General features: G+C 41.5%; 1 protein-coding gene across 2 annotated transcripts; it reads right to left on the reverse strand.

The window, feature by feature from the left end:
- Positions 1-347: 347 nt before the first annotated feature.
- On the reverse strand, positions 348-24,303 carry LOC307126852 (uncharacterized protein). Of its 2 annotated transcripts, XR_013816552.1 has the most exons (5): positions 24,218-24,303; positions 23,540-23,764; positions 6,672-8,106; positions 4,169-4,376; positions 348-1,322 (listed from the first exon to the last, which is right to left on the reverse strand). XR_013816552.1 is itself a non-coding variant. In XM_079817648.1 (3 exons), the coding sequence occupies exons 2-3, from the start codon at positions 23,697-23,699 to the stop codon at positions 6,668-6,670; spliced, it is 1,599 nt and encodes a 532-aa protein (XP_079673774.1). In that variant the 5' UTR covers positions 23,700-23,764; positions 24,218-24,303; the 3' UTR covers positions 4,814-6,667. The 2 variants fall into 2 exon arrangements, 1 of the variants encoding a protein (XP_079673774.1); XM_079817648.1 differs by lacking the exons at positions 348-1,322; positions 4,169-4,376 and having other exon boundaries at positions 4,814-8,106.
- Between the last annotated feature and the right edge of the window lie 924 nt (positions 24,304-25,227).

Consider the following 25,227-nt stretch of genomic DNA (forward strand, 5'->3'; position numbering starts at 1 on the left):
GCATTATTTTTAGATATGTTCCTATCATATGAAACGTGTCAGTGATGCGCATTGAGTACACAGCGCAAAAAAGACACAACAGCAGTAATCAAATGTAATCCAGTTTATTGTGGGCTAGGCTGGCTATCCACTTGGGGACAATATTCAGGCAAGGGGAACTCTTAATATTAATGTTGAGAAACCTCATAAAATGAAAATTTCATGCCATGGGACCTATTCATAATCATTTGTGTTATTATTCAAGCAGAGTGTGCCTGAACACAGGAGTGTGAGGATTACTTTAAAAGAGAGACAAAGAGGAGAACATTTTGAACACATAATTATACATGTGACAGAAGTACAATATTGTAGCATGATGTTGGTTTTATGATAATGCATATGATACAAGTCACAAGTTCTCTACAAGACAAGTTTCTCTGTTTTCCACTGATGCATATGTTCAAGGGTATATTGTGCCGCATTTAAGCACAAGGTATTAAACATAAACCTGTTTTTCTGGTAATGTGAGTAATTTCTTTGGTCAAGCAGCCTATAAAACCCAACCAGTGAGTCCAGAGCAGCCAGAGAAATAACAGATCTCTTGGCAAAATAAAAAAGTCTACAAATTCTATTTCCAGTGAATCCTCAAGTGAAACTTATGCCGAGTTCACACTGCCTGATTTTAGCCCCGATTTTCACTCACAGACAGGTTTTGCGAAATTGCAATCAGAGAGAAATAGCAGATGAGTCATGAGTCATTTGGCATGCTAAATATCTGGACCTGTCTGCGATTCAAACACCTGCTGTGTGAAATGTTTTGACTGAAAAATACATTGGCGATGACCGACAGCCAATGAGAGAGCAAGATACAGGACAGCGGGAGGTTCAGGGAGGAGTTATAGACTAGAATATCAGTATTTAATAGATATATTTACAATTATATCAAACAGAAACAAAGCACAAACATTTGCTTGTTCAGCAGCAGCAGCAAATTGCAAAATATATTTTTTTTTACCTCAAACTCTCTTTGGAGAACACAATCCTTGCTCCCTGTCTCCCCAACCATTTCCTCCAATATAATCTTTTTTTCTTTTTCTCCTTTTTGCTGCAAATCAGTGCACAGACAATTTGGATGGCAAACTTTCTGCAGTTAATCATTTTTAATAACAATTCCAGTCTCACGCGAATACTCCGGTCTGATGCACGTGTGATCTTGCATTGTTTACTTGTCACATCTCACGTGTGTTTGGTTGTGAAACATAGTTTGCACACCAGAGAGAGTTGTGGGTGATAGGCTTGTTGCGATAGTCGGTGTTACCGGTGATACACAGTGTTTAACCCACCTACCGGTCATTGCACTTGACAACCGGCACCGTCCCCGTCATGTTGAAGTTTTAGCCTATAGCAATAAAGCACTTAATTCAGTTAGTGATTACGTGCCTTCGTAATTTAGCGTAAGCGGAACGAGCGCTGCAGTAAAGCAAAAGGTGTCCGGTTTCATTTATCATTTGAGGAGAGTGAGGTGAGCTAACTGGCAAAGGATGGCGGAAGATCTTGTTTCAAAGCGAAATGCAAAAGCACCTATTTGGAAATATTTTGGATTCAAATCAAATGCCAACAGGGAACCTGAAAACGTTAACGAGGCAACCTGTAAACTTTGCCTGATGAAAGTGGCAGCATCCGGAGGTAACACTTCGAATTTACACGCACATCTTCAAGCACACCACAAAAATGAAGCGGCCAAGATGGGTCCAGCGGCAAAAAAATCGACCACAAAAGCCTGACACACAAACACAGCCTTCGATAAGTGGTGCATTTGCGCGATGCACAAAATATAAAAGGGACAGTGCGAGGTGGAACACGTGCACTGACGCAGTGACGAAATACATATGCAAGGAAATGGTGTCTTTTAATACTGTTGAAAAGCAATCTTTCAGAGACCTCATAACCACACTCGACAGCCAATATGAACTGCCAGGGCGTTACTATTTCACCAAAACAGCTGTCCCACGTGCCTACAACCGTGTCCGGAGTGAGTTGCAAAACGTTATTTCAACTATTGAGCATTTTTCACTCACCACGGACATGTGGTCGAGCACAAAGATGACCCCTTATATGTCTCTGACTGTCCATTTTATTGATACTGAATGGGGACTACAATCAAAATGCCTACAAACTAGTTTTTTGCCAGAGGATCACACTGCAGCTAACTTGGCCGACGCTTTGCAGGAGGCCCTAAGTGATTGGGGATTAGACAACAATAAAATATCTTGTATCACAACGGACAGTGGAGCTAATGTAAAAGCAGCTGTTCGTAATTTAGGCTGGCCCTGGTTAAGCTGCTTTGGGCACAACCTAAACCTAGCTGTGTCCAACACAATCGACAAGACAGAGAAAGCCCGCACAGACCGTGCTCTAGCTGTGTGTCGTGCAATAAACAGCATGTTCTCCCACAGCTGGAGAAGGAGAAGGGAACTGCAAAAAGCCCAAGCCGAGCTTGGCCTTCCTGAACACTCGCTGGTGACGGTAAGTTTATTGTAGCCTCAAATAGTTTGTGACAAAAGCATCTGTTAACATACAAACAAACAAAAAAACATTAAAACAATGATAATAAATAATTATAATAAACCATGTTTTTAATTATTAATATTTGTATATGTTTTAATAGTGATTGTAATATTGCATTTTTAAACGACTGGTTATAACGACTGGCTATAACAAATGTTTTTATTTTCTCAGGACTGTGCAACTCGCCGGGGATAGAAGCAGAAAATGATTGATAGGATGCTAGAGCAGAGGCCGGCCATCAATCGAGTACTTGCAGATGACCGTAAAGCAAATGTGAGCATCACATGGCAAGACGAGGATGTTTTGCAATCGGTAAATAAAGCGCTGAAACCAGTAAGCGAGTTCACCGACATCCTGTCCGACGAGAACTATGTTTCCGTGTCATCGCTTCTGCCTATGCTGCATCTCATTAAAGAGGACACTTTGGCCCCATCAAATGAGGATGGACAACTGACAGCCAGCCTAAAAGCCGGCATCATAGCTATTTTAGTAGAGAAATATGAAGCGCTGCCTGAAGAAAGCAAGGAGCTTATGCGCAAGGCGACTTTTCTGGACCCGCGCTACCGGGGTAACTACGATCCAAATGTTGATGAGACTAGGAGGATAATTGAGGAAGAAGCGGTCCTTTTGGGTAGGAGAGAACAGTCAGCGCAACCCGTGACAGAACAGGAAGGGGGAAATAAGGATGAAAGCGCCGAGGAGCCGCCGCACAAGAGGAAAACACTGGCAAGTTTATTAAAAAGAAAAACAGGCGCTGCATCAACACTGACTGTTCCAGAAAGGGTGCTCACTGAAATCGCAACTTATGTTCAGGAGCCCAAGTCCTCCATTAATGCTGAGACAGATCCTCTGGTGTGGTGGAAAGAAAATCAAAGTAGGCTCCCCGTTTTGGCAAAAGTAGCCAAAAAATATCTTTGTGTTTGTGCAACAAGCTGCGCATCCGAGAGAGTGTTCAGCACGATGGGAAACAATCACCCCAACAAGATCTCTTTTGAAACCAGAAATGGTAAATATGTTGGCTTTTCTGGCCAGGAATACGTAAGAATGTATGCAACAAGCAGTGTGATCACGTTTTGTTCCCTGTTGCGATTTAAAATGAAGGTTTTTCGTTTATTGTTTCTCATTTAGTCTATAATTTTTTTGTACGGTGTATGCAGTTAATAGGCCTACCTCTTTTTTTTAACAGCTTAACGTGAGTTTAATTTTTATATATATATTTTTTTTTCCAGTTACGTGTCCAGTGATTAATCGGGTAGGCTACCTTATTTAACAAAGTTTTTGATGTTCGTTCGTTTCATATTCGATGGTTGTCGGTGATTTTTTTTTTTTTGCTGAAAAAGGCAGGCTATTTATTTAACGAATAGTGATTTTTTTTAAATATAATTTCTTGTTTGATACTTGCACGATGTGTGCAGTGGTTCGTTTTGTTAATAAATGCACTTTAAAGGTGTTTCATAAGTGCTTTTGTTTAGTTTTTGCATGGTGTGTTAAGTTATTATTCATTTTGCAATAAAGGTGTGTGTAATACAAGCGAGTGTCTTATTGTTTTGTGTATTTTTATTAAGAATAAAATAAATTAACCCATGATTAATTCAAACAAATGCTACTGAATACAGTACACAGCAGTGACTGAATGCTACCCCAGATAGTCATGTAGTGTGAAAAGAGCAGTGATCCGACAAGTTTGAAAATTGTGCAGTCTGAACGAGGCATTAAGGTTATCTTTACATCTGAAACTCTTTCAAAATTGATCACATGGCTTTTCTCCGGTGTGAATATTCATGTGTTCCCTAAGGCTTACTTTCCGTGTGAAGACATTCCCACTCAAGCTGTGTCCCAAAGTGAAGGGTGCGCACTTCGAAGGCCGTGCACTTCGAAGGCCAGACCAGGCCACGCCTTAGAAGTGCATGAAGGGCGAACCGAGGGACAGTGTTGCCAGGTCTGCACAACAAAACCCCTCCAATTGCTAATCAAAAGTAGCGGAATCACGGCCAAAATGGGCCAGCATATGCCAAAACGCGGGGGGCGCCCAGTACAAATATTGCTAAAGTAAAGACAACTTACACCTGTGGACGATAGGCTACAAACAAAACAACCCACATCAACAGTAAATGCTTCCCAATTCCAGACTTGGCAACACTGAACCGAGCGTCGTTGAATGGGCTGTAGCAGGTGTGTGACAACTGAGCGGACGTTCGTGAGGAGATTTTAAATAGAGAAATGGAGCAGAATTTTTTATTTTTTTTTGCTTTTTATATGTTTTATTGGATTTTGAGATGCTTCAAAGCCTGCGATGATGGGAGACCGGACCATAAGCACGTAAATCTATATATGGTTAAATATTTAATCGTTAAGTTGGAACTATTGTTTATTTATTATGTTAAATGTAACTGTTACAATATATTTTAAACATTTATATATTTACGTCCAAGTCTTTATTTAAGTACTTATTTTATTTTTATTCAACTCACATCATCTCAGATGCAATTGTAGCTATACTTTTTATGACATGCCAGCGTCGACCGATTCAGCCCCGCAAACCTGCGGACAGTGGAAATATGCGCTCATCCCAGAAGAGGATGATGTCCCGCTGGCACAGGCCTTACCAGGGTTTCTATTGTGCATTACCATCCCGGTCCAGCTCCACCAGCGTCTCCCGCTCAGCTCAATGAAAGTGTAGAAATGTGTTCTTCTGTTTCAGCTGTTAATTAAAATTTCTGTTGTTTCTGATGTTTATTGTAGGCCTATGAATAGTTCAAATAACTATTAGATAAAAATAGGTAAAAAGTACTTTAAGTAATGTATAGACCAATTTATTTTCATTTCCACATTTTAATTTACATGACAAGAAAATATATGCATGAACATATGAATTTCTACAAATTATAACTTGCATTACAAAAATAAACAGAATGTACAAAACAACCTCTCTTTTATTTAGCCTACACATTTCAAGTTAACGAAAATTAACAATAGACAGCAATTACTTGGTTTAATTTACAAATAACTTGCATAAAATAAAATAATAATAATATAGAGAAATTGTTCTGTGCATCCCGGCCACGACTTTACATTCAGCCTTTGGAGGAGACTTTCGGTATAATGGACCGTCGTCAGTGAGCGACATTCATTTCTTCATTCATTCATTCATATTAAATACTTTAATTTGCAGTAATGTCAGCAGTTTTCGTTTATTTGCATTTTGACTTATAGTTTTGAATGACAGATGTCGTATTTGATTTAGCCTATTTTTGTCTGTGACATATTTTAGGTGTTGACAGTATGCCTATAAGAAAAAATAAATAAATGATTGCTTGGCCAACATAGCCTTTTACTTCTGTTATCCCCAGTCTCTCTCTCTCTTTCTGTAGAGGACATTTAAAAGAGATATTCTGGAAACGAAATCTACATTTAGCTGGATCGTTCGGGAATAAAATTATTTATAGCGTGTGAGCACGGAGTGAATTTGAAGCGCGAGCGGGAGGGTGCGGTGCTTAATAGATCTTATTGCGGGAGCGGGACGAAAAAACAGCCCCACGCAGATCTAATTTGTATTTAAAGAAAGTGCAGAAATAAGAGAAAAGAGCAAAAAAGGAGAGAATGGACTGATTCCTCTTCTTGAGAGAATGGTTGAGAAATAAATAACACTTATGCTAGTTAAAATTGGGAAATTATCTTGCCAGGTTGCTCTACCACGAATGCACTAAACGTTTTGTTTACTTCAAGTTCAAGTGGTTGCGCCAGGCTACACTTGATTTACCAACCGCTACCGTCTTTCACTGGGAAATTTAAACCCGCCGCGGGAATGCGGACCAGTCAAATGCTGTAATCACCAGTGTGCTATGAATTCTGGGATAGGGTAGGCTGCGAAGTTGTGGTAAGGTCCCATCTGCTGTACCCTTCCTTTGCCTGAGAAACGGAGGGCGCATTTTGAGTCGCTTTCGACTTGCGGCAGCCTTCGTCGCGCTGCTGTGACGCAATCGCACTTCAAATGCGGCCTTCAGAGGTGCAGCCTTCACATTGGGGCACCCTTCGTAGTGCCGCAATGACGCAATCGCACTTCAAATGCGGCCTTCGAAGTGCGGCCTTCGAAGTGCGCGCCCTTCACTTTGGGACACAGCTACAGAGTGCAGGTGTAAGGCTTCTTTCCAGTGTGAACTCTCATGTGGACTTCAAAGTTTCCTTTTTCACTGAAACTCTTTCCACACTGTTGGCAGGTGTGAGGCTTCTCTCCAGTATGAATTCTCGTGTGACTGTCAAAACTTTCTTTACGTCTGAAACTCTTTCCAAACAGTTGGCAGGTGTAAGACATCTCTTCTGTGTGAATTCTCATGTGGACTTTAAGGCTTCCTTTTTGAGTGAAATTCTTTCCACACAGGTGGCAGGTATAAGACGTCTCTCCAATGTGAACTCTCATGTGTCTTTTAAGGTTTCCTTTTTCAGTGAAACTCTTTCCACACTGTGGGCACGTGTAAGGCTTCTCTCCAGTGTGAACTCTCATGTGTCTTTTAAGGCTTACACCTGGAGCAAAACTCTTTCCACACTGTTGGCAGGTGTAAGGCTTCTCTCCAGTGTGAATACTAATGTGACTGTCAAGGTTCCTTTTATGTCTGAAACTCTTTCCACACTGGTGGCATGTGTAAGGCTTCTCTCCAGTGTGAACTCTCATGTGGTCTTCAAGGTATCTTTTTTCAGTGAAACCCTTTCCACACTGTTGGCAGGTGTAAGGCTTCTCTCCAGTGTGAATACTCATGTGGACTTCAAGGTTTCCTTTACGTCTGAAACTCTTTCCACACTGTTGGCAGTTGTAAGGATTCTCTCCAGTGTGAACTCTCATGTGGACTTCAAGGTTTCCTTTACGTCTGAAACTTGTTCCACACTGTTGGCAGGTGTAAGGCTTCTCTCCAGTATGAACGGTCATGTGGACTTTAAGGCTTCCTTTATGTCTGAAACTTGTTCCACACTGTTGGCAGGTGAAATGCTTATCTCCAGTATGAACTGTCATGTGGACTTTAAGGCTTCCTTTATATCTGAAACTCTTTCCACACTGTTGGCAGTTGTAAGGCTTCTCTCCAGTGTGAACTCTCATGTGGACGTTAAGATGTCCTTTATTTCTGTAACTCTTTCCACACTGTTGGCAAGTGTATGACTTCTCTCCCGTGTGAACTCGCATGTGGACGTTAAGATCTGCTTTATTTCTGCAACTCTTTCCACACTGTTGGCAGATGTAAGGCTTCTCTCCAGTGTGAATTCTCATGTGGACTTCAAGGGTTCCTTTATGTCTAAAACTCTTTCCACACTGTTGGCAGATGTAAGGCTTATCTCCAGTGTGAGTTCTCATGTGAACGTTAAGATTTCCTTTGTGTCTGAAACTCTTTCCACATTGTTGGCAGGTGAAATAACTTTTAATTACTGTCTTTTGAGCTCTTTTTTGTGAGGGAGTCTTTTTAGCCTGTGCCGATCTTTCTCCAGTCTTGAAATCATGATGTTTATCATAATGGTCTCTGTCTTCTTCCCTTTCATTAAGTTCATGACTTGCCTCTTTCGGTTCCATTAGGTCTAGGACAAAAACAGACATAAAACAATTTAGACATTTAAAGCATCAATACCAGGATATAGGGTAGTATGCTAAATATATCCTAACCTATCCTAGGGATCAGCGGTGGGCAGCTTTGGCCAGTGTCTTGCAGAGTTAAGTTTTAATGAAAGACTTCTGCCTTTCATTTTCAAGCAGTCCTGAAGACTTTAAATTTGTTAAATTTGGGGTTAAATTTGGGGGTTGGGTTGAATTTTGCAGGTGTGTTTGATCAAGGATGGAGTAGTGCTGGGCGGTTTGACCAACAATCATGTTTTTTTGCAGGATTTTGGCAATTTAATGGTATATCACAGTTTTTATATATTCTAACAATTTAGAAATTAAAATTGTATTAATTATTATAAATTAATAATAATACTAATAATAAGTATGCTTTACTGTGCAAGTTATAATTTCAAGGTAGACAAAGCTTTTATTTTGCCGGCTTGGAATCAAGACCTTTGAGTTTGTGTGTTTTAACAAACGGTATATGATTTATTCATTCATTCATTAATCGAAGTATGCTCTAATGTACAATACTAATATATTTGTTTGCTCATGTTATACCAAACTTTTATTTTGATGGATTGTCTTGAAGACCTGCGATTTCCTGTGTATATGAAATGACAAATGTCGATAGTTTTATCAAATTAAACGGTGAAATGTTCATTAAGTGACTGTGACTCTACAGATGAAGTTCAAGTGCTCTCAAATAGTGAGACAGCAGATGCTGAACAGTACGTGTAGTAGTAGACGAAATCGCAGCACTTATTAACAAACACGGCAGAACAAACAGTCTTCAGATTTCAACAGCTGTCTTTATGAGCTTTAATATTCAGACAGCAGTCTGTATCGATATCTGATTTATTGTACAGTTAGGGTTAGGGTTAGAAAATTCTGTGACCTTCCACTTTATAGAGTAAGCTCTATTTGTGACTGGATTCCGTGATTTCATTCGTGTTTTTTCATGAAAATCATATGCCTATAAGTGGTATTTGCAGTATTAAACAGAGTTAGTTTGGGGAGTTATTTATTGTTGTGTTATAAATGTATTACCGTTAGTGTAAGAAAATATGCAGTTGATAGAGGACTGCTGTCTATACACTCAGAGCGCTCTTCATGGCCACTGAATAGATACAGCAGCTGTTTCAACTACCCACTGGTATGGCAGATCATATCGGTCACAAATCAAAATAATGAACTGGTTTCGCCCAGCACTAGGATGGAGCTAAAGTCTGCAGAATAGTGGCCCTCCAGGACCAGAGTTGCCCATCCCGCCTACAGATCTTATACTCAATACACCCAGTGGTTTTCAAACACCACTGCACATTTTGTATGTCTCCCTTATTTATCACATCTGGTTATGATCATCAGCTTGTTAGAAGAGAACTGACATTGGTGGACGAATTTGCAGCTTTAAAAAGCAAACTACAGTTCCTGTTCATCAATAAGGTGAAAACCAGACCTGTTATAAACCTAAATAAACTCAAATGAGTTTAATTAATTGAAAATTGTACTATTCATGTAGTAATAGAATGATCAGGGCTCGACATTAACGCTTGTCCGGGACAAGTGGATTTTTTGAAGGGGCAAGTGAAAAAGAATTTTACTTGCCCGACGGACAAGTATCCTGGCTAAAACGTCAAAACAAATAATAAATAGGGAATCACCAAAGTGCAATAATGATTCTGCATTCAGTTAGTGTAAGTGGCGATCGATAGTGGATAATATAAAACGAACTGACAAGGTTGTGCTGTTGAGGCTCGCGCAGCCTCTCGAGGAGAAAATCGAAAACAAATGAGTGCCGCTCACACACACAGAAACTCTGTTAACATACACAGTTAAAATTGTGCAGTTTTTATATTTATAACATATGATTGCAACATTACACTAACAAGAGTGTTGTTTTCCTGAATACCATCACGACTGAAAATGACACTGATTTCATACGCCAGTTCCATAAACAATTGTTTAACATTAAGTCACTTACATTTTAGAAGCAATATGGACTGTTTTTGTTCTAGTTCAGCAGCGAAAATAGTTCCAAACAAATATCACAGCAGAACAGTAACACATCTCACAGCAACAGCGTGTTACTGAATGATTCAGCATTTTAATGAATCGGTTGAATCAAAGATTCAATGACCTATTCGTAAATGACCATAGATATCCATAATAAAGGCTAGATGTCTTACGGCAGAGTCTCTAACGTCATCACCGGCGGCCATCTTGTCACAGGCAGGGCTCTGTGGTTGCTGATGTAAGGCGGGTGATCTGCATGAACACAAATACTCTTATCTCAGTGAAATCTTGACGGATTTACAAATGGTTTGGTTTCTTACAAAAGTTATTAACGCGGGTATTATTATGGATGCTCCATCCTCCATGAACTGCCACCTTAACGTGGTGGAGGGGTTTGAGTACCCGAATGACCCTAGGAGCTATGTTGTCCGGGGCTATATGCCCCTGGTAGGGTCTCCCAAGGCAAACAGGTCCTAGGTGACGGGTCAGACTAAGAGCAGTTCAAAAAACCCTTATGATGACAAATAAAACGAGGACCGTGACGTCGCCCGGTACGGCGCAGCCGGGGCCCCACCCTGGAGCCAGGCCTGGGGTTGGGGCTCGTATGCGAGCGCCTGGTGGCCGGGCCTTCCCCAGCGGGGTCCGGCCGGGCTCAGCCCGAAGGAGCGACGTGGGGACACCTTCCCGTGGGCCCACCACTCACGGGAGGGACCATAAGGGGCCGGTGCAAAGCGAATCGGGCGGCAGTCGAAGGAGGAGGCCTAGACGACCCGATCCCTGGACACAGAATCTGGCTCTTGGGACATGGAATGTCACCTCACTGGCGGGGAAAGAGCCTGAGATTGTGCGTGAGGTTGAGAGGTTCCGACTAGAGATAGTCGGAATCACCTCCACGCACGGCTTGGGCTCTGGAACCACACTACTCGAGAGGGGATGGACTCTTCACCACTCTGGAGTTGCCCATGGTGAGAGGCGGCGGGCTGGTGTGGGTTTGCTTATAGCCCCCCAGCTCTGCCGCCATGTGTTGGAGTTTACCCCGGTGAACGAGAGGGTCGTTTCCCTGCGGCTTCGGCTCGGGGATAAGTCTCTCACTGTTGTGTGTGCCTACGGGCCGAACAGCAGTGCAGAGTACCCGACCTTCTTGGTGTCCCTGGGAGGGGTGCTGGAGAGTGCTCCGACTGGGGACTCCGTCGTTCTACTGGGGGACTTCAACGCCCACGTGGGCAATGACAGTGAAACCTGGAGGGGCGTGATTGGGAGGAACGGCCCCCCTGATCTGAACCCGAGTGGTGTTCAGTTATTGGACTTCTGTGCTAGTTACAGTTTGTCCATAACAAACACCATGTTCAAGCATTAGGGTGTCCATCAGTGCACATGGCATCAGGACACCCTAGGTCGTAGGTCAATGATCGACTTTGTGGTCGTTTCATCTGACCTGCGGCCGTATGTCTTGGACACTCGGGTGAAGAGAGGGGCGGAGCTGTCAACTGATCACCACCTGGTGGTGAGTTGGATCCGATGGCAGGGGAGGAAGCTGGATAGACTCGGTAGACCCAAACGTACTGTGAGGGTCTGCTGGGAACGTTTGGCCGAGTCTCCTGTCAGAGAGATCTTCAACTCCTGCCTCCGGCAGAGCTTCGACCAGATCCCGAGGGAGGCTGGAGATATTGAGTCCGAGTGGACCATGTTCTCCACCTCCATTGTCAAAGCGGCTGCTCGGAGCTGTGGACGCAAGGTCTCCGGTGCCTGTCGAGGCGGCAATCCCCGAACCCGGTGGTGGACACCGGAAGTAAGGGATGCCGTCAAGCTGAAGAAGGAGTCCTATCGGGCCTGGCTGGCTTGTGGGACTCCTGAGGCAGCTGACAGGTACCGGCAGGCTAAACGGACTGCAGCCCGGGTGGTTGTGGAGGCAAAAACTCGGGCCTGGGAGGAGTTCGGTGAGGCCATGGAAAAGGACTATCGGCTGGCCTCGAAGAGATTCTGGCAAACCGTCCGGCGCCTCAGGAGGGGGAAGCAGTGCCCTACCAACGCTGTTTACAGTGGCGATGGGCGGCTGTTGACCTCAACTGGGGATGTTGTCGGACGGTGGAAGGAATACTTCGAGGATCTCCTCAATCCCGCCGTCACGTCTTCCATTGGGGAAGCAGAGGCTGGGGGCTCAGAGGAGGACTCGTCCATCACCCAAGCTGAAGTCACCGAGGTGGTCAAGAAACTCCTCGGTGGCAAGGCACCGGGGATGGATGAGATCCGCCCTGAGTACCTCAAGTCTCTGGATGTTGTGGGGCTGTCTTGGCTGACACGCCTCTGCAGCATCGCGTGGCGGTCGGGGACAGTGCCTCTGGGATGGCAGACCGGGGTGGTGGTCCCTCTTTTTAAGAAGGGGGACCGGAGGGTGTGTTCCAACTACAGGGGGATCACACTTCTCAGCCTCCCCGGGAAAGTCTATGCCAGGGTACTGGAGGAGAATTCGGCCGATAGTGGAACCTCGGATTCAGGAGGAACAGTGTGGTTTTCGTCCTGGTCGTGGAACACTGGACCAACTCTATACCCTCTACAGGGTGCTGGAGGGTTCATGGGAGTTTGCCCAACCAGTCCACATTTGTTTTGTGGATTTGGAGAAGGCATTCGACTGTGTCCCTCGCGGCGTCCTGTGGAGGGTGCTGAGGGAATATGGGGTCCGGGGTCCTTTGCTGAGGGCTGTCCGGTCCCTGTATGACCGAAGCAGGAGTTTGGTCCGCATTGCCGGCAGTAAGTCAGACTTGTTCCCGGTGCATGTTGGACTCCGGCAGGGCTGCCCTTTGTCGCCGGTTCTGTTCATAATTTTTATGGACAGAATTTCTAGGCGCAGCCAAGGGCCGGAGGGTGTCAGGTTTGGGGACCACACGGTTTCGTCTCTGCTCTTTGCGGATGACGTTGTCGTGTTGGCCCCTTCTAACCAGGACCTTCAGCATGCACTGGGACGGTTTGCAGCCGAGTGTGAAGCGGCTGGGATGGGGATCAGCACCTCCAAATCCGAGGCCATGGTCCTCAGTCGGAAAAGGGTGGCTTGCCCACTTCAGGTTGGTGGAGAGTTCCTGCCCCAAGTGGAGGAGTTCAAGTATCTAGGGGTCTTGTTCACGAGTGAGGGGAGGATGGAACGGGAGATTGACAGACGGATCGGTGCAGCTTCTGCAGTAATGCGGTCGATGTACCGGTCTGTCGTGGTGAAGAAAGAGCTAAGCCGTAAGGCGAAGCTCTCGATTTACCGGTCAATCTGCGTTCCTACTCTCACCTATGGTCATGAGCTTTGGGTCATGACCGAAAGGACAAGATCCCGGATACAGGCGGCCGAAATGAGCTTTCTCCGCAGGGTGGCTGGGCGCTCCCTTAGAGATAGGGTGAGAAGCTCAGTCACTCGGGAGGATCTCGGAGTAGAGCCGCTGCTCCTCCACATCGAGAGGGGACAGCTGAGGTGGCTCGGGCATCTGTTCCGGATGCCTCCTGAACGCCTTCCCGGGAAGGTTTTTCGGGCATGTCCAACCGGGAGGAGGCCCCGGGGAAGACCGAGGACACGCTGGAGGGACTATGTCTCCCGGCTGGCCTTGGAACGCCTCTGTGTCCCCCCGGAAGAGCTAGAGGAAGTGTCTAGGGAGAGGGAAGTCTGGGCATCTCTGCTTAGACTGCTGCCCCCGCGACCCGGCCCCGGATAAGCGGAAGAAGATGGATGGATGGATGGATGGATAATTATGGATGCTTGAACAAATTATGAATAATTTTTCATAAGTATGCAGTGTCATAACTACATCTCTGACATTTATAACAAACCAAACAGTTCGAAAATCAGTAGAAAATTTTGCAAGTTATGGTTATTTAAAAAGTGTAAGCACCCATGAAAACAATGTTAGGAGTGAGCGAGCTGCCTGTGACAAGATGGCCGCTAGGTGCGGACGTCGACCTCCATTGGCCAGCAGCGCGCACGAGACATCTAGCCTTTATTATGGATATCTATGTAAACGACCGCCAAATTCTTGAATGAATCAGCTGTTTCACTGAATCGACTCAATGACTCGCTCATTAAGACAGTCACATGCTGCCACCTACTGGTGGTTTAGTTTCATCTTTCCAACATTTCTTATTTGTATATTCAAAAATATTTAAAATAATCTCATAATATTTAATGCAGCTGTAATTTTTCAGTGTAAATGATTTAATTTGATTGGTAACAGCCTATAGTGTCTTATTCTAATTTAATTTATAGATCAAATTTAAGAATATAAAAGGAGAGCTGAAGCATATCCTATATTTAATAAGATTATGGGAAAATGACCTTTATAAAAAGGTACAAATATGCATATTTAAATATGTCAAAGCTGATTAAATACTGGTGAGAATGTTGCGTGTGAACAGGCTTAATGTCGAGCCCTGGAATGTTTGCTGTCGGAATGATAACAGTAGCTCACACAATAGTAGCTATTCTGTGCACCGGCGTGGTCAGCGATCACACTACACGCGCACAAGCGAGCCGTGCCACCTCTACAAGCGGGCCAGGGCGCAGTACGGAGTGATCACACTAGACAAATTAACCAGTCAAAAGGCACGGTTCAGATCGTATTTTTGTTTTATCAGAAAATCTATATCACCCAGGAGAAGTGATTAACTCTTTTCCTTTCATTGATGAGATTTTCTATCATTTATGACAATGCTTTCCCACCATTGACAGAATTTTCTGGCCGTCTATATTTTCACTGGTATACGGTAGGGGACACTATGACATCTTCTGAATCAGTACAGAACCTCTGGATCAAAACACAGATGAAGAAGAAGTGATAGAAGCTTTGATCAAGTACATGCAAACTAACGCAATCATGAAACATGATTCAACAAAGCTTAAGTTTACTGAATGAAATGTTGAGCCCATGAAGAGGTATAAGAAATATGTAAGGTATAAGAAGTATAACGTGCAAGCTTTCACCAACATTCACCATAAATTAATATAATAACGCTAACTGTAACCATGGTATTGTGGCGGAAATAGTCAAATGTTTTTACATTATTCATTTCAGGGTTCATTGATTGAAATTCAAGCACTTTCAAGTGCTTCACACGTTTCCAGTACTTTAAAACAATGAATATTATCCATTTTAAATGTTTAATGTGTTGACCAAATCATTACTTGTTTACCACTCAAGTGGTTACCTATCAGGTGGGTCGTTCAGGGTGTCATGGAGGGGTGAGGTGAGGTGTCTAAGTCACAGCATGAAGCACATAAGGCTCAGTGCTTGGACCACTTCTCTTCTCCATCTACATGTCATCATTAGGCTCTCTCGCTCAGAAACATGTTTTTCCCTATCACTGCTATGCTGATGACACACAACTCTACCTCTCATCCCAACCAGATGATCCGACGGTAGCTGCTCAGCCTGCAGACATTTCTTGCTGAATGAAGGACCACTACCTTCAACTCAACCTTGCAAAGACAGAACTTCTTGTGGTCTCGACCAAACCAGCACTTCCTCACAACTTCTCCATTTGGATGGGTTCATCAAGCATAACTCAATCCTGGACAGCCATGAACCTTGGAGTTGAGATTGATGATCAGTTGAACTTCACAGACCACATTGCTAGAACTGCCAGGTCCTGCAGATTTGCCTTATACAATGTTAGAAGGATCAGGCCCTTCCTGTCAGAGCATGCTACACAACTCCTTGTACAAGCTCCTCTTCTATCCAAACTGGACTATTGTAATGCTCTCTTTGCAGGCCTTCCAGCATGCTCTGTCAAACTTCTGTAACTGATCCAGTATACCAATAGCCGCTAGCATCAAATACAAGGCACTGATGTTTGCCCACAGAACATTCACTGGCTCTGCACCCCAACACCTAAACTCATTACTTGGGATGGGTACTGAAACCCGTTATTAAATGAGCCCCGGTGCTAAATTATGAAAGACCGCAGTATTGATAAGCTCTGACGCTATCGTTCTGCTGTCGGTACTGGAGAAATGAAGAAAATACACATACTATTTATTATTGATATATAGACGTAGCAAATTCTATATCTGCCAGTCGTTTTATATACGAGATAATATTAAAAGAGAGAGAGATATGAGGTAAAACTATTATAAACTAGCCGTGTTCCGTCGAGTGCAACTTCCTTCCTTTCACAGCAGCGCGTCATTTCTCCCTAAACCTAAACTTAACGTCAGAATTAGTGATTGTTGTAAAAGGCAGTGTCTACTGTTGCTAAAATGCAGGACGTGTTTGGTGATAAAAAGAAATGCACAATAATCCACGGAAGAGACGCTGTTTCCAACTTCAAGGCGGCTTGTGTGCGTGCGCGCACTGTGTGTGAAACAGACTGACTTGCACATTATGCTAGGCTTTGTGTGTGCGTCTAAAACATCAAATACACAACAAATAGACTATGTCAAACTGACCAGATTGGAGAGTAGTCAATTAAACACAGTTTATGTCTTAAATGGGCGTAAATAGTTTGGAGAAATGGGAGAATATGATATTATTAGATCTGCATTCGGTCTTAAAGGGGCAGCAGTCTAATAAACCTGCTGACGATTGAGCCATTAATGTGAATCAAACAAAAGGCAAAGAGTAAATATTCACAGCTCTTGAATTAAAAATGTTAGCTTTAATAAGCATTAATCTATCAATTATACAATGAAAACTATGGAGCGTTATTTTACATTTCATTACTTTATTCGATTAATTTGTCGGCTGTATTATTGATGTCAGTAGACCTTCCTGAAATTAAAGCACTGTTGATTTTAATTTGTGTCTATGTTTTGGTCATTTTGACACGTTGTCTTGCGATTAGAACTGTAATTGCATTGATCACCTGAAGTGCACGCGCTGCCAGAACAGCACTCTTCAAAGTGAGATCACATTTAGTTTTAGTAGTATGATTATTCAAAGCATTTTAGATGGTTCATTCTTATAAGTATGGTTAGAGGCTGGACACAGCGAGCACTGGGAGAGAATGCTGCCGGCATTTAAAGCGTGAGTAATGCGTGAGGGGAAAAATTTAAGTTTACGTGTTTCAGTGACATTATTACATTAAACGACTATATATAATGTTGAATATAATGTATACTAATGCAATGGGGAATAATTTGTGGGTCCTGATAATAATACACTAATAATAATACTATTTTAATAATAATAAAAAAGTAAAAATAAAAAAACCCTCTTTATTTTGGCTTAAAATATCGGGATACATATCGTATCGAATCGTGACACGAGTGTATCGTTACACCCCTAGTTGTAACACACATGGTTTAACACTTTCCACACATGCCAGGATAACGAAACTTAGTTGCCATATCAACATTATTTAGAGAAAAAAAATGCGCCAAAATAAAAAATCTTTGGAAGATATCACTGAACATTTATTTAACCATAGCAAAAGTACATTTCTTACTTAAGTTTATTTTTAATTTCTGATTTCTTGTGAATTTTTCATCTCTGATTTCATCTCTGTTTTTTGTGTTTGTTTAAAATAAGACAAATCTGATATTTCTTATATCTGTTATTTTGTTGAGAGAGTTCTTTAATGCTGATCTAACCAGCAGAATACACGAGCGGGTTTAAATCCCAGCTGCACAGATGGGGTGTGTTTTAACACTGCGTTACAATCAGTGTTGGGTGTAACTAGTACTACTTACTAAGTATATATATATTATATATAAGTATTATATATAAAATACAATAGTCGAATTACGCATTTTAAAGTTAGACTTTAAATTTTGATGTTATGTATCCTTCTCACATTTGTAAGACTTTGGTCAGTTAATAAGAATATTTATGTATTTTTATATTATTTCTTTGAATGAATTAAAAAAGCCGTTTCATGTCCATCCTTGAATCACTTAACTGGTCGAGGTTGATATAGGATTTAGAAAGTAATTAGTAATTAAATACTTTTTGGAGAGAGTAATTTGTACACTAATCTAATTACACTATTGAAGATGTAATTAGTAACTAGTAATTCATTACTTTTTTAGAGTAACTTACCCAACACTGGTTACAATGAGCCCCTACTAGAACTCTATACTTTCATGAATTATTTTGAGAAACCATGAGAAAAGGGTGAATAATGACTGGGAGTCAATGTTCATAAATGATTCATTATTATTATGTTTTTAACTATGCTTTTAAGCTGTATTTAGCAGTGTGTTTGTTGCCAAACTCAAAAATGTATATATTTTTAATGATTAAAAAAATGCTATTATTTTATTTAATATTATTTATATTTATATATTCATAATTGTACTATACATGTGTGAAATTAATGTGGGAAAAAATAAATACTCTGAACTCCAAGACAAACTGAGAAAGTCAAAAAGTGTTTGGTTGTGCCCCGCTCTCCCCCATGTATATATACACTAGGGTTGCCACCCGCCCCGTTAAATACGGAATCGTCCCGTATTTACAAGCAAAATGACGCGTACCGTATCAAACCAATACGGGACGCGATTTGTCCCGTATTTTACATAGGTCCACACATAGTTCAATAAACACATACGGATTTTGCAGTGTGGAGAATACTGATAGCAAATATAAAGAAATCAATTTCACAATAAGTAGTAGAGAAGCTCATTTGTGCGTGATTGCGTTTTAGCGGCTTTGTTGCCATAGCGGCGGAGTCTCGAGAACATGCGCTGTAAACTTGCACGGTTTTTAAAACATGTCGAGCTCGCGTCACGTCCACCGTTTGAACGCAAGATCTCCAGATATAGAGCTGAATATCAAAAAGGTATCAATGGGTCTGTCCAGTAACTCATGATGAACCTCAGGCCAACTGCACACTTTATGAGAAGCATTTCAGTTGCTCAGACTGACTGACTTAAAGCAGCAGCGCTGACAGACCGGTCTCATATAAAGTTTATGACATTTAAAAAAATATTTAGATAAAAATGGGACAAATAATTACACGATAATATAGTCATCATTTAAGTAAATGAATAAAATAAAATAAATTTTTAAAATTCAAAAAAGTGATTACTGGTTCAGAGTGACTGCTTAAAGGGACAGTTCACCCAAAAATTAAAATTCTGTCATCGTTTACTCACCCTCAAGTTGTTCCAAAAATGTATACATTTCTTTGTTATGTGGAACACATTGGAAGATTAATTCCTACTATGGAAGTCAATGGTGCCCCAAAGCAGCCTGGTTACAAACTTTCTTCAAAATATCTTCTTTTGTGTTCAGCAGAACAAAGAAACTCATACAGGTTTGGAACATCATGAGGGCAAGTAAATGACAGAATTTTCCTTTTGGGTGAACTATCCCTTTAAAGTGCACCAAATAGGCTACTAAAGAGTTCTTTAGAAATAAATAAAATAATAAAATCTAAAATAATATAAAATGTGTTCTGTTGCAAGTTCACATAGGCTACTTGATCTCATGTTTTCTTATGGTTTATTATTGAGCTGCCAAGTTGTCAATGTTGAAATAATCATTTCATGACGTATTCTTTATTACTGTTCTTTATGCAATTGTTTTTTAGGGGTGTCCCTTATTTTGCCACACTGAAGGTGGCAACCCTAATATACCTCGATCAGGCATAACATTATGAGGTGAAGTGAATAACACTGATTATCTCTTCTTCACAGCACCTGTTAGTGGGTAGGATATAATAGGAAGCAAGTGAACACTTTGGGTGCTTCTCAATATCCCTCCTCGTTTCCTCACTCCTCCGTCCTCCATCCTATGACCCGGAAACCGTCCGAGCTCAGCCATCTTGTAGGACATCTCAATTCTCTAATTGCACCGCGAGGAGGCGAGGATCGAGGAGGCTTCCTGAGGAGTCATGAGCGAGGATACACGGGTGTATCCTTTGAGGAAGTGTTTTATCAACTAAACGTGAGACACGTATTAATTCTCCTCCCCCTTCACATCTTGCCACAGTTTATTGACACAAATGTATGTCAAATATGATTACTGACAGTTGCAGAATCATATCAAAGCACAAGAAAATGAAAGAAACAAACTGTAATACTATAAACAACAGTTAATAACTGGGAATAAATAGTTGTTATTAATAACTGGTAATATTAAATAAAATATGGACAAATGTGGTATTTTGTAGGGGTTGAAACTATTACAATATAAATAGCTATCTCAAATCTTCAAGAATCCCGATATGCAAACTAAATCCAGCGGTGTAGAGTCATTTTTAGATTTTACGCTTTGAAGTGACGCTAAAGGGAGCGAGGATATATCATTTCACTGGATTAAATTCCTCCGTCCTCACGTCTTTTCCTAGCATCCTTCCCTCGCATCCTAAAGGGGTGGAGCTAAGACGCGAGGAAAGGAGGCGAGGAAAGGAAACGAGGATGCACAAATAAGAATTGAGAAGCACCCAGTGTCCTCAAAGTTGGCTAAATTGTGATGGCTAGATGACGGACCACTGCAGACCGGGAACACGCCGCAAGAGCTGCAGTTTATGGAGATGCTCTGACCCAGTCGTCTAGCCATCACAATTTGGCCCTTGTCAAACTCGCTCAAATCCTTACGCTTGCCCATTTTTCCTGTTCTAACACATCAACTTTGAGGACAAAATGTTCACTTGCTGACTAATATATCCCACCCACTAACAGGTGCTGTGATGAAGAGATAATCAGTGTTTTATATTTATATATGATCAAATACCTGATTATCATATTAAATACTCACTAGATGAATTTCTTTAAAATCTTTAAAGATTTTTATACGCGTTTCCATAATCGGATAAATCCCACTTTAAAGTCCCTGTAAAGTCAAAACTAAACACGTGTTCTGAGTTCCTCACACCACAGATAAATGTGTTATTAACCACCCAGCCAAATTTGAATCATAAAAAAATCCGGGAAGTACATAAAATAGCTTATCAAAAACCTGAAAAAATGAGCAGCATTCTCTGCTCTCAAACGCTGGGGGTGTGTCCGCTGTCGGCGCCGAAACCACGCCCACTCGCGGGAAAGCGGCAGTAGCACACAAGACAACACTCACTGATCACGAGCGTCTATGATCACGACGCACCAGATGTCGGCGGGACGGGAGGATGAAGGCCTGGGCGGGGGATAGTCGGTTCTGCAGCGGATTTTCAGTGAATCCCAGTTGTCTCCGGTGAAAGTTTGTAAAATGATCCGGTGTAAAGTCACTGCAGAGGCAGGTGTCGGTGATGATCCACAGCTCTCCATCAAGGTTGCTGTTCACAAAATTAATCCACCTCTTCATCGTTTTTGTTTTGTAAGCTGTTATATAAGTTGTTGACTATAGTAACTAACAGTACTAACAGTAACTCGCGATCGAACTGATGCGAATGTGCTCTAGTTATGACCGTGTTAGGGGAGGAGCCAGGCTCAGTGGCTCCAGTGCGTCATCGAGCCACCGTTTTAGCCCCGCCCAGAAAATCCTGAACACAGCAATGGTGAAAAACTGTTTAACGGTCTAACTTCTGAATTCAGTACTTCATAGTTCACAGTCTTTGTAATGTGTTTCAGCAATACATTTCTAACATTTATAATGTGTTTAGAAACAAATCTCAGAGTTGCCTTTACAGGGACTTTAAGGTCACATCACACCAGTGGCGATTTCTTTAAGACTGCAAGGGAAGCTCGGCTTCCCTTATAATGTCACAAAATTAATGGTCAAATATGTACTATTGTATTAACATTTTATTGACTAAAAATGCGTTAGAAAACATTCATCTCAAAGACGAGTTCGTTCAGAATCAGTTACATATAGCAGGTCGGCTGACTCGATTTCCTTCTCATACATTCCCGCAGCGTCACAGTGCATTTCCCTATTGAAGCCCAGCGTCCATTGACTTCAATGGGGCTGCTTTGAACGTTTTTTTCAGCGCTTCGAAACTAGACGGTCATTGGATAAACGCTGCGATTATGTCCCACCCACGGACGCTCAGCGCCTCTGGGGGTGAATGGGGAGTGGGCTGGCCCAGACTCCGAGCTTCTGCGTGATGATTGGAGGGTCTGTCAAAAGACTGCATCTCCTTTTGACTGACAACGATTCTGTACTATAAGGAATCACTGAAGCTATTCGCGCTCAGTCCCATCGCGGATTTCTCAAGTTCAGTCGAAATAAAAACTGCTGCAACCTATTTCTTTGATATTTGCTTGGCGAAATTGCTTGATTTTCATCATACATTTCACACAATTATACACCACATTCCTTGTTTCAGTTTTACAGAGTTTAATATTTTTTTTAGATCGTTCATTCATTCATTCCTTCATTCATTCATATAACGTTAGTAGAACTTCAAGTCCTGTATTCAGATCAGGACTTTCAGGGTAACAGGGGAAAGCTGTGTGATTACTTGGTGTTCCTTAAAGACATGGAGTTGGACAGTGCAATGCCTCAGCTTTACAAACTGTTCTCATTAGTGGCAACAATTGGAGCTACATCTGCAGGTGTAGAAAGGAGCTTCTCCTGTTTAAAGCGACTCAAGTCCTACACCCGAAACACAATGGGCCAAGGCCGTTTAAGCAGCCTAGCTCTGCTGGCCATTGAGAGGACACTGGTCAAGTCACTTGAAAAGACTCCTAGTTGGTACGACAGGGTCACAGACCATTTTCTTGAAAAGGAACGTAGGGCAGAATTTACTTTTAAATAAATAGACAATTTTATGATGTAGGCCGAAAATGAGCTTCCCCTCTCTGACAGACCAGTAGCCGCCACTGCATCACACGTAACATTGATTTCTCCTCCGAAATGCGAAAACTGACATAAAATTGATGTTTTATGTTCTGTGGAGCAAACCCTTCTCCATTCGGTTGATATTGTTGCTTCTGTCTACAAAACATTTTGTCTTCCAAAATCTTGCGTCTTTTTTCCGCCATGTCCGTAACGCATGTGGATTTCCCTCATCTAATATAAAACATGTTTATGAACTGATATTTTTTCTGAAGTCATGACTCTACTCAACTAATGAATGTAAAATGACATAAAATGACTAGCCACTGCAATTCTATTGCCAAGGTGTGTGTAGAGTGTTGATCATGGCCATTGCAGGAGTGACTCGCAGAACAACAGCGGATTCACTCAATTAAAAGCATTTGACGTTGGTCCTCCTGAGAAGCATGAAAAAGAAACCTTTTCTTCTAATTGGGAACGTAGTTTAGACGACAGAAGGCAAGCAGTGCAGCCGTTATAGTGCGATCGACAGAAACTCCCTCTATAATCAATAAATCTAACGGCACAACAAATCTCTTATTTACATCGAGCGTAAGCTTTGGTTGTTATGAGAGGATCTGCGAGCATGTAGACTTGACTAATTTTACTCCAACCAGCAGGATTGAGGACATTCACAAGACATTCTTCAAAAATATAATTCATTACTGTAGAGCTGGAGATTTGAATAAGGATCAAATGACTGAGTTCAGCTGAGAATGAAACCAACCTGTTTGCTCCTCAGTTTCTTCATGTTTCACTCTGAATGTTTCCTCAATCTTCATTTTTTCACTCTCCTCTCTCTTTGTTTGTTCCTCAGTTTCTTCATGTTTCAAACTGAATACATTTTCAATCTTCATGTCTTCACTCTCCTCTTTAATAAAGGCCATCTTTATAATATTGTGTCATGTGGATATCAGTCGCTTCACCAGGAGTTTTTTTCTGTGTGTTTGTCCTGTTTAAGACGAGAATAATTAACAGTAAGAAAAATAAGTCAAACTAAACTCTGAGCGTGTCTCAAACAGCTCAAGTTCAGTATCAGCACAGCCTCAGTAACACTCAAAACTAGCACTACAAACTAATAAAAGAAAACAAATTATACAGACACTACATGTTTTTATTATTCAATGATTGTAGAAATCGAGATCAGAAATCATTTTCCAAAGTAATTGACTCATAAACCTCCGGATCTCTCATCTCTACCCGCCAGAGACTGAATTCATGTTTATATGATGAACTGATTCAGGATATAGAGATAATTCATTGTTACTTTACTCACACAACGTTAATAAGTGTTAGATAAAGCAATGCAATGTTACATTTAATAAATAATTCTATCTGCGTCGCCTGTTAAACTTTGAAGATGGTTTCTATAGTTTAAAACACTTTAAACGCTTAAAACACAAACCTTTCTCCAGCCGAATCACAACCTATGATCACAACACATGCAGGAGCGTGGCGCAGCCTTATGACGTCACACCACCACACCAAAATAAAAGTCCCGTTTACAGGCTACAATCACAGAAGTGCACACATACAAATAATAACAGGACATTTTAGTAAAGACTGTTAGACTTTGTCTAAAAGTTTAGGGGAATAGATTATTTATATAATATATAAATACATATAAACTTAATTTGAGTCTAAAAAATATCTGAAAAAGTGTACCAATGATGACTGATAATTTTTAGATGTAGACTATAAGATTCTACATCTATATAGATCTACATCTAGATATATTCTCAATGATAAATATATAATTAAATAATAAAAATGTTAACTAAAATCTCAATAATTTTTGAGTGACAGGGAAGAGAAGACATGTTGAATCAAGTCATAATTTTAGTTTATTTGTTTGCACATGAAAAGTATTCTCGTCGCTTCATAACATTAAGGTTGAACCACTGGAGTCACATGGACTATTTAAACAACATTTTAACTACCTTTCTGGGAAATGAAAGTGTTCATTAAATTGCTGTCCAGGGAGAGGTCAGAGAGCTCTCGGATTCCATCAAAAATATCATAATTTGTGTTCCGAAGATGAACTGTAAACAAAACCTGATCTTCAATATGTCTCAGTAGGTTTGTTATTAAAGTCCCAGACCTGCCAACCTTGAAGAAACTTTATGAGTACACCCCCCACCCCGGGCCCCCAGCGCACCCGACAGCCCACTGCCAATGTACGCTCCACCGTTGTCCACCCACCAGTAAGTAATCTATGAGATACCTAACACTAAAATACATAATATACACAATATACTTTCACCAATTACGATTTATTAGCTACTCTATAAACAAATACAAGTAGACCATAAATGTTATACAGTTACTGCACACCCATTATTGTGTTCAGGATATTATATACAAAAAAGACTGATGATGGTTAAACGTCATACAAAAATAGAACCAAAGACAGAT

Source organism: Gobio gobio, assembly GCF_949357685.1.
Source record: "Gobio gobio genome assembly, chromosome: 5".
Taxonomy (NCBI): domain Eukaryota; kingdom Metazoa; phylum Chordata; class Actinopteri; order Cypriniformes; family Gobionidae; genus Gobio; species Gobio gobio.

Excerpts from the sequence above, each read along its gene's own strand:
- LOC307126852 (XM_079817648.1), bottom strand. The coding sequence starts at position 23,699 with ATGGCCTTTATTAAAGAGGAGAGTGAAGACATGAAGATTGAAAATGTA. Across the intron at positions 8,107-23,539 it reads AGAAACTGAGGAGCAAACAG|ACCTAATGGAACCGAAAGAG; the intron begins GTTGGTTTCATT and ends TTTTTGTCCTAG.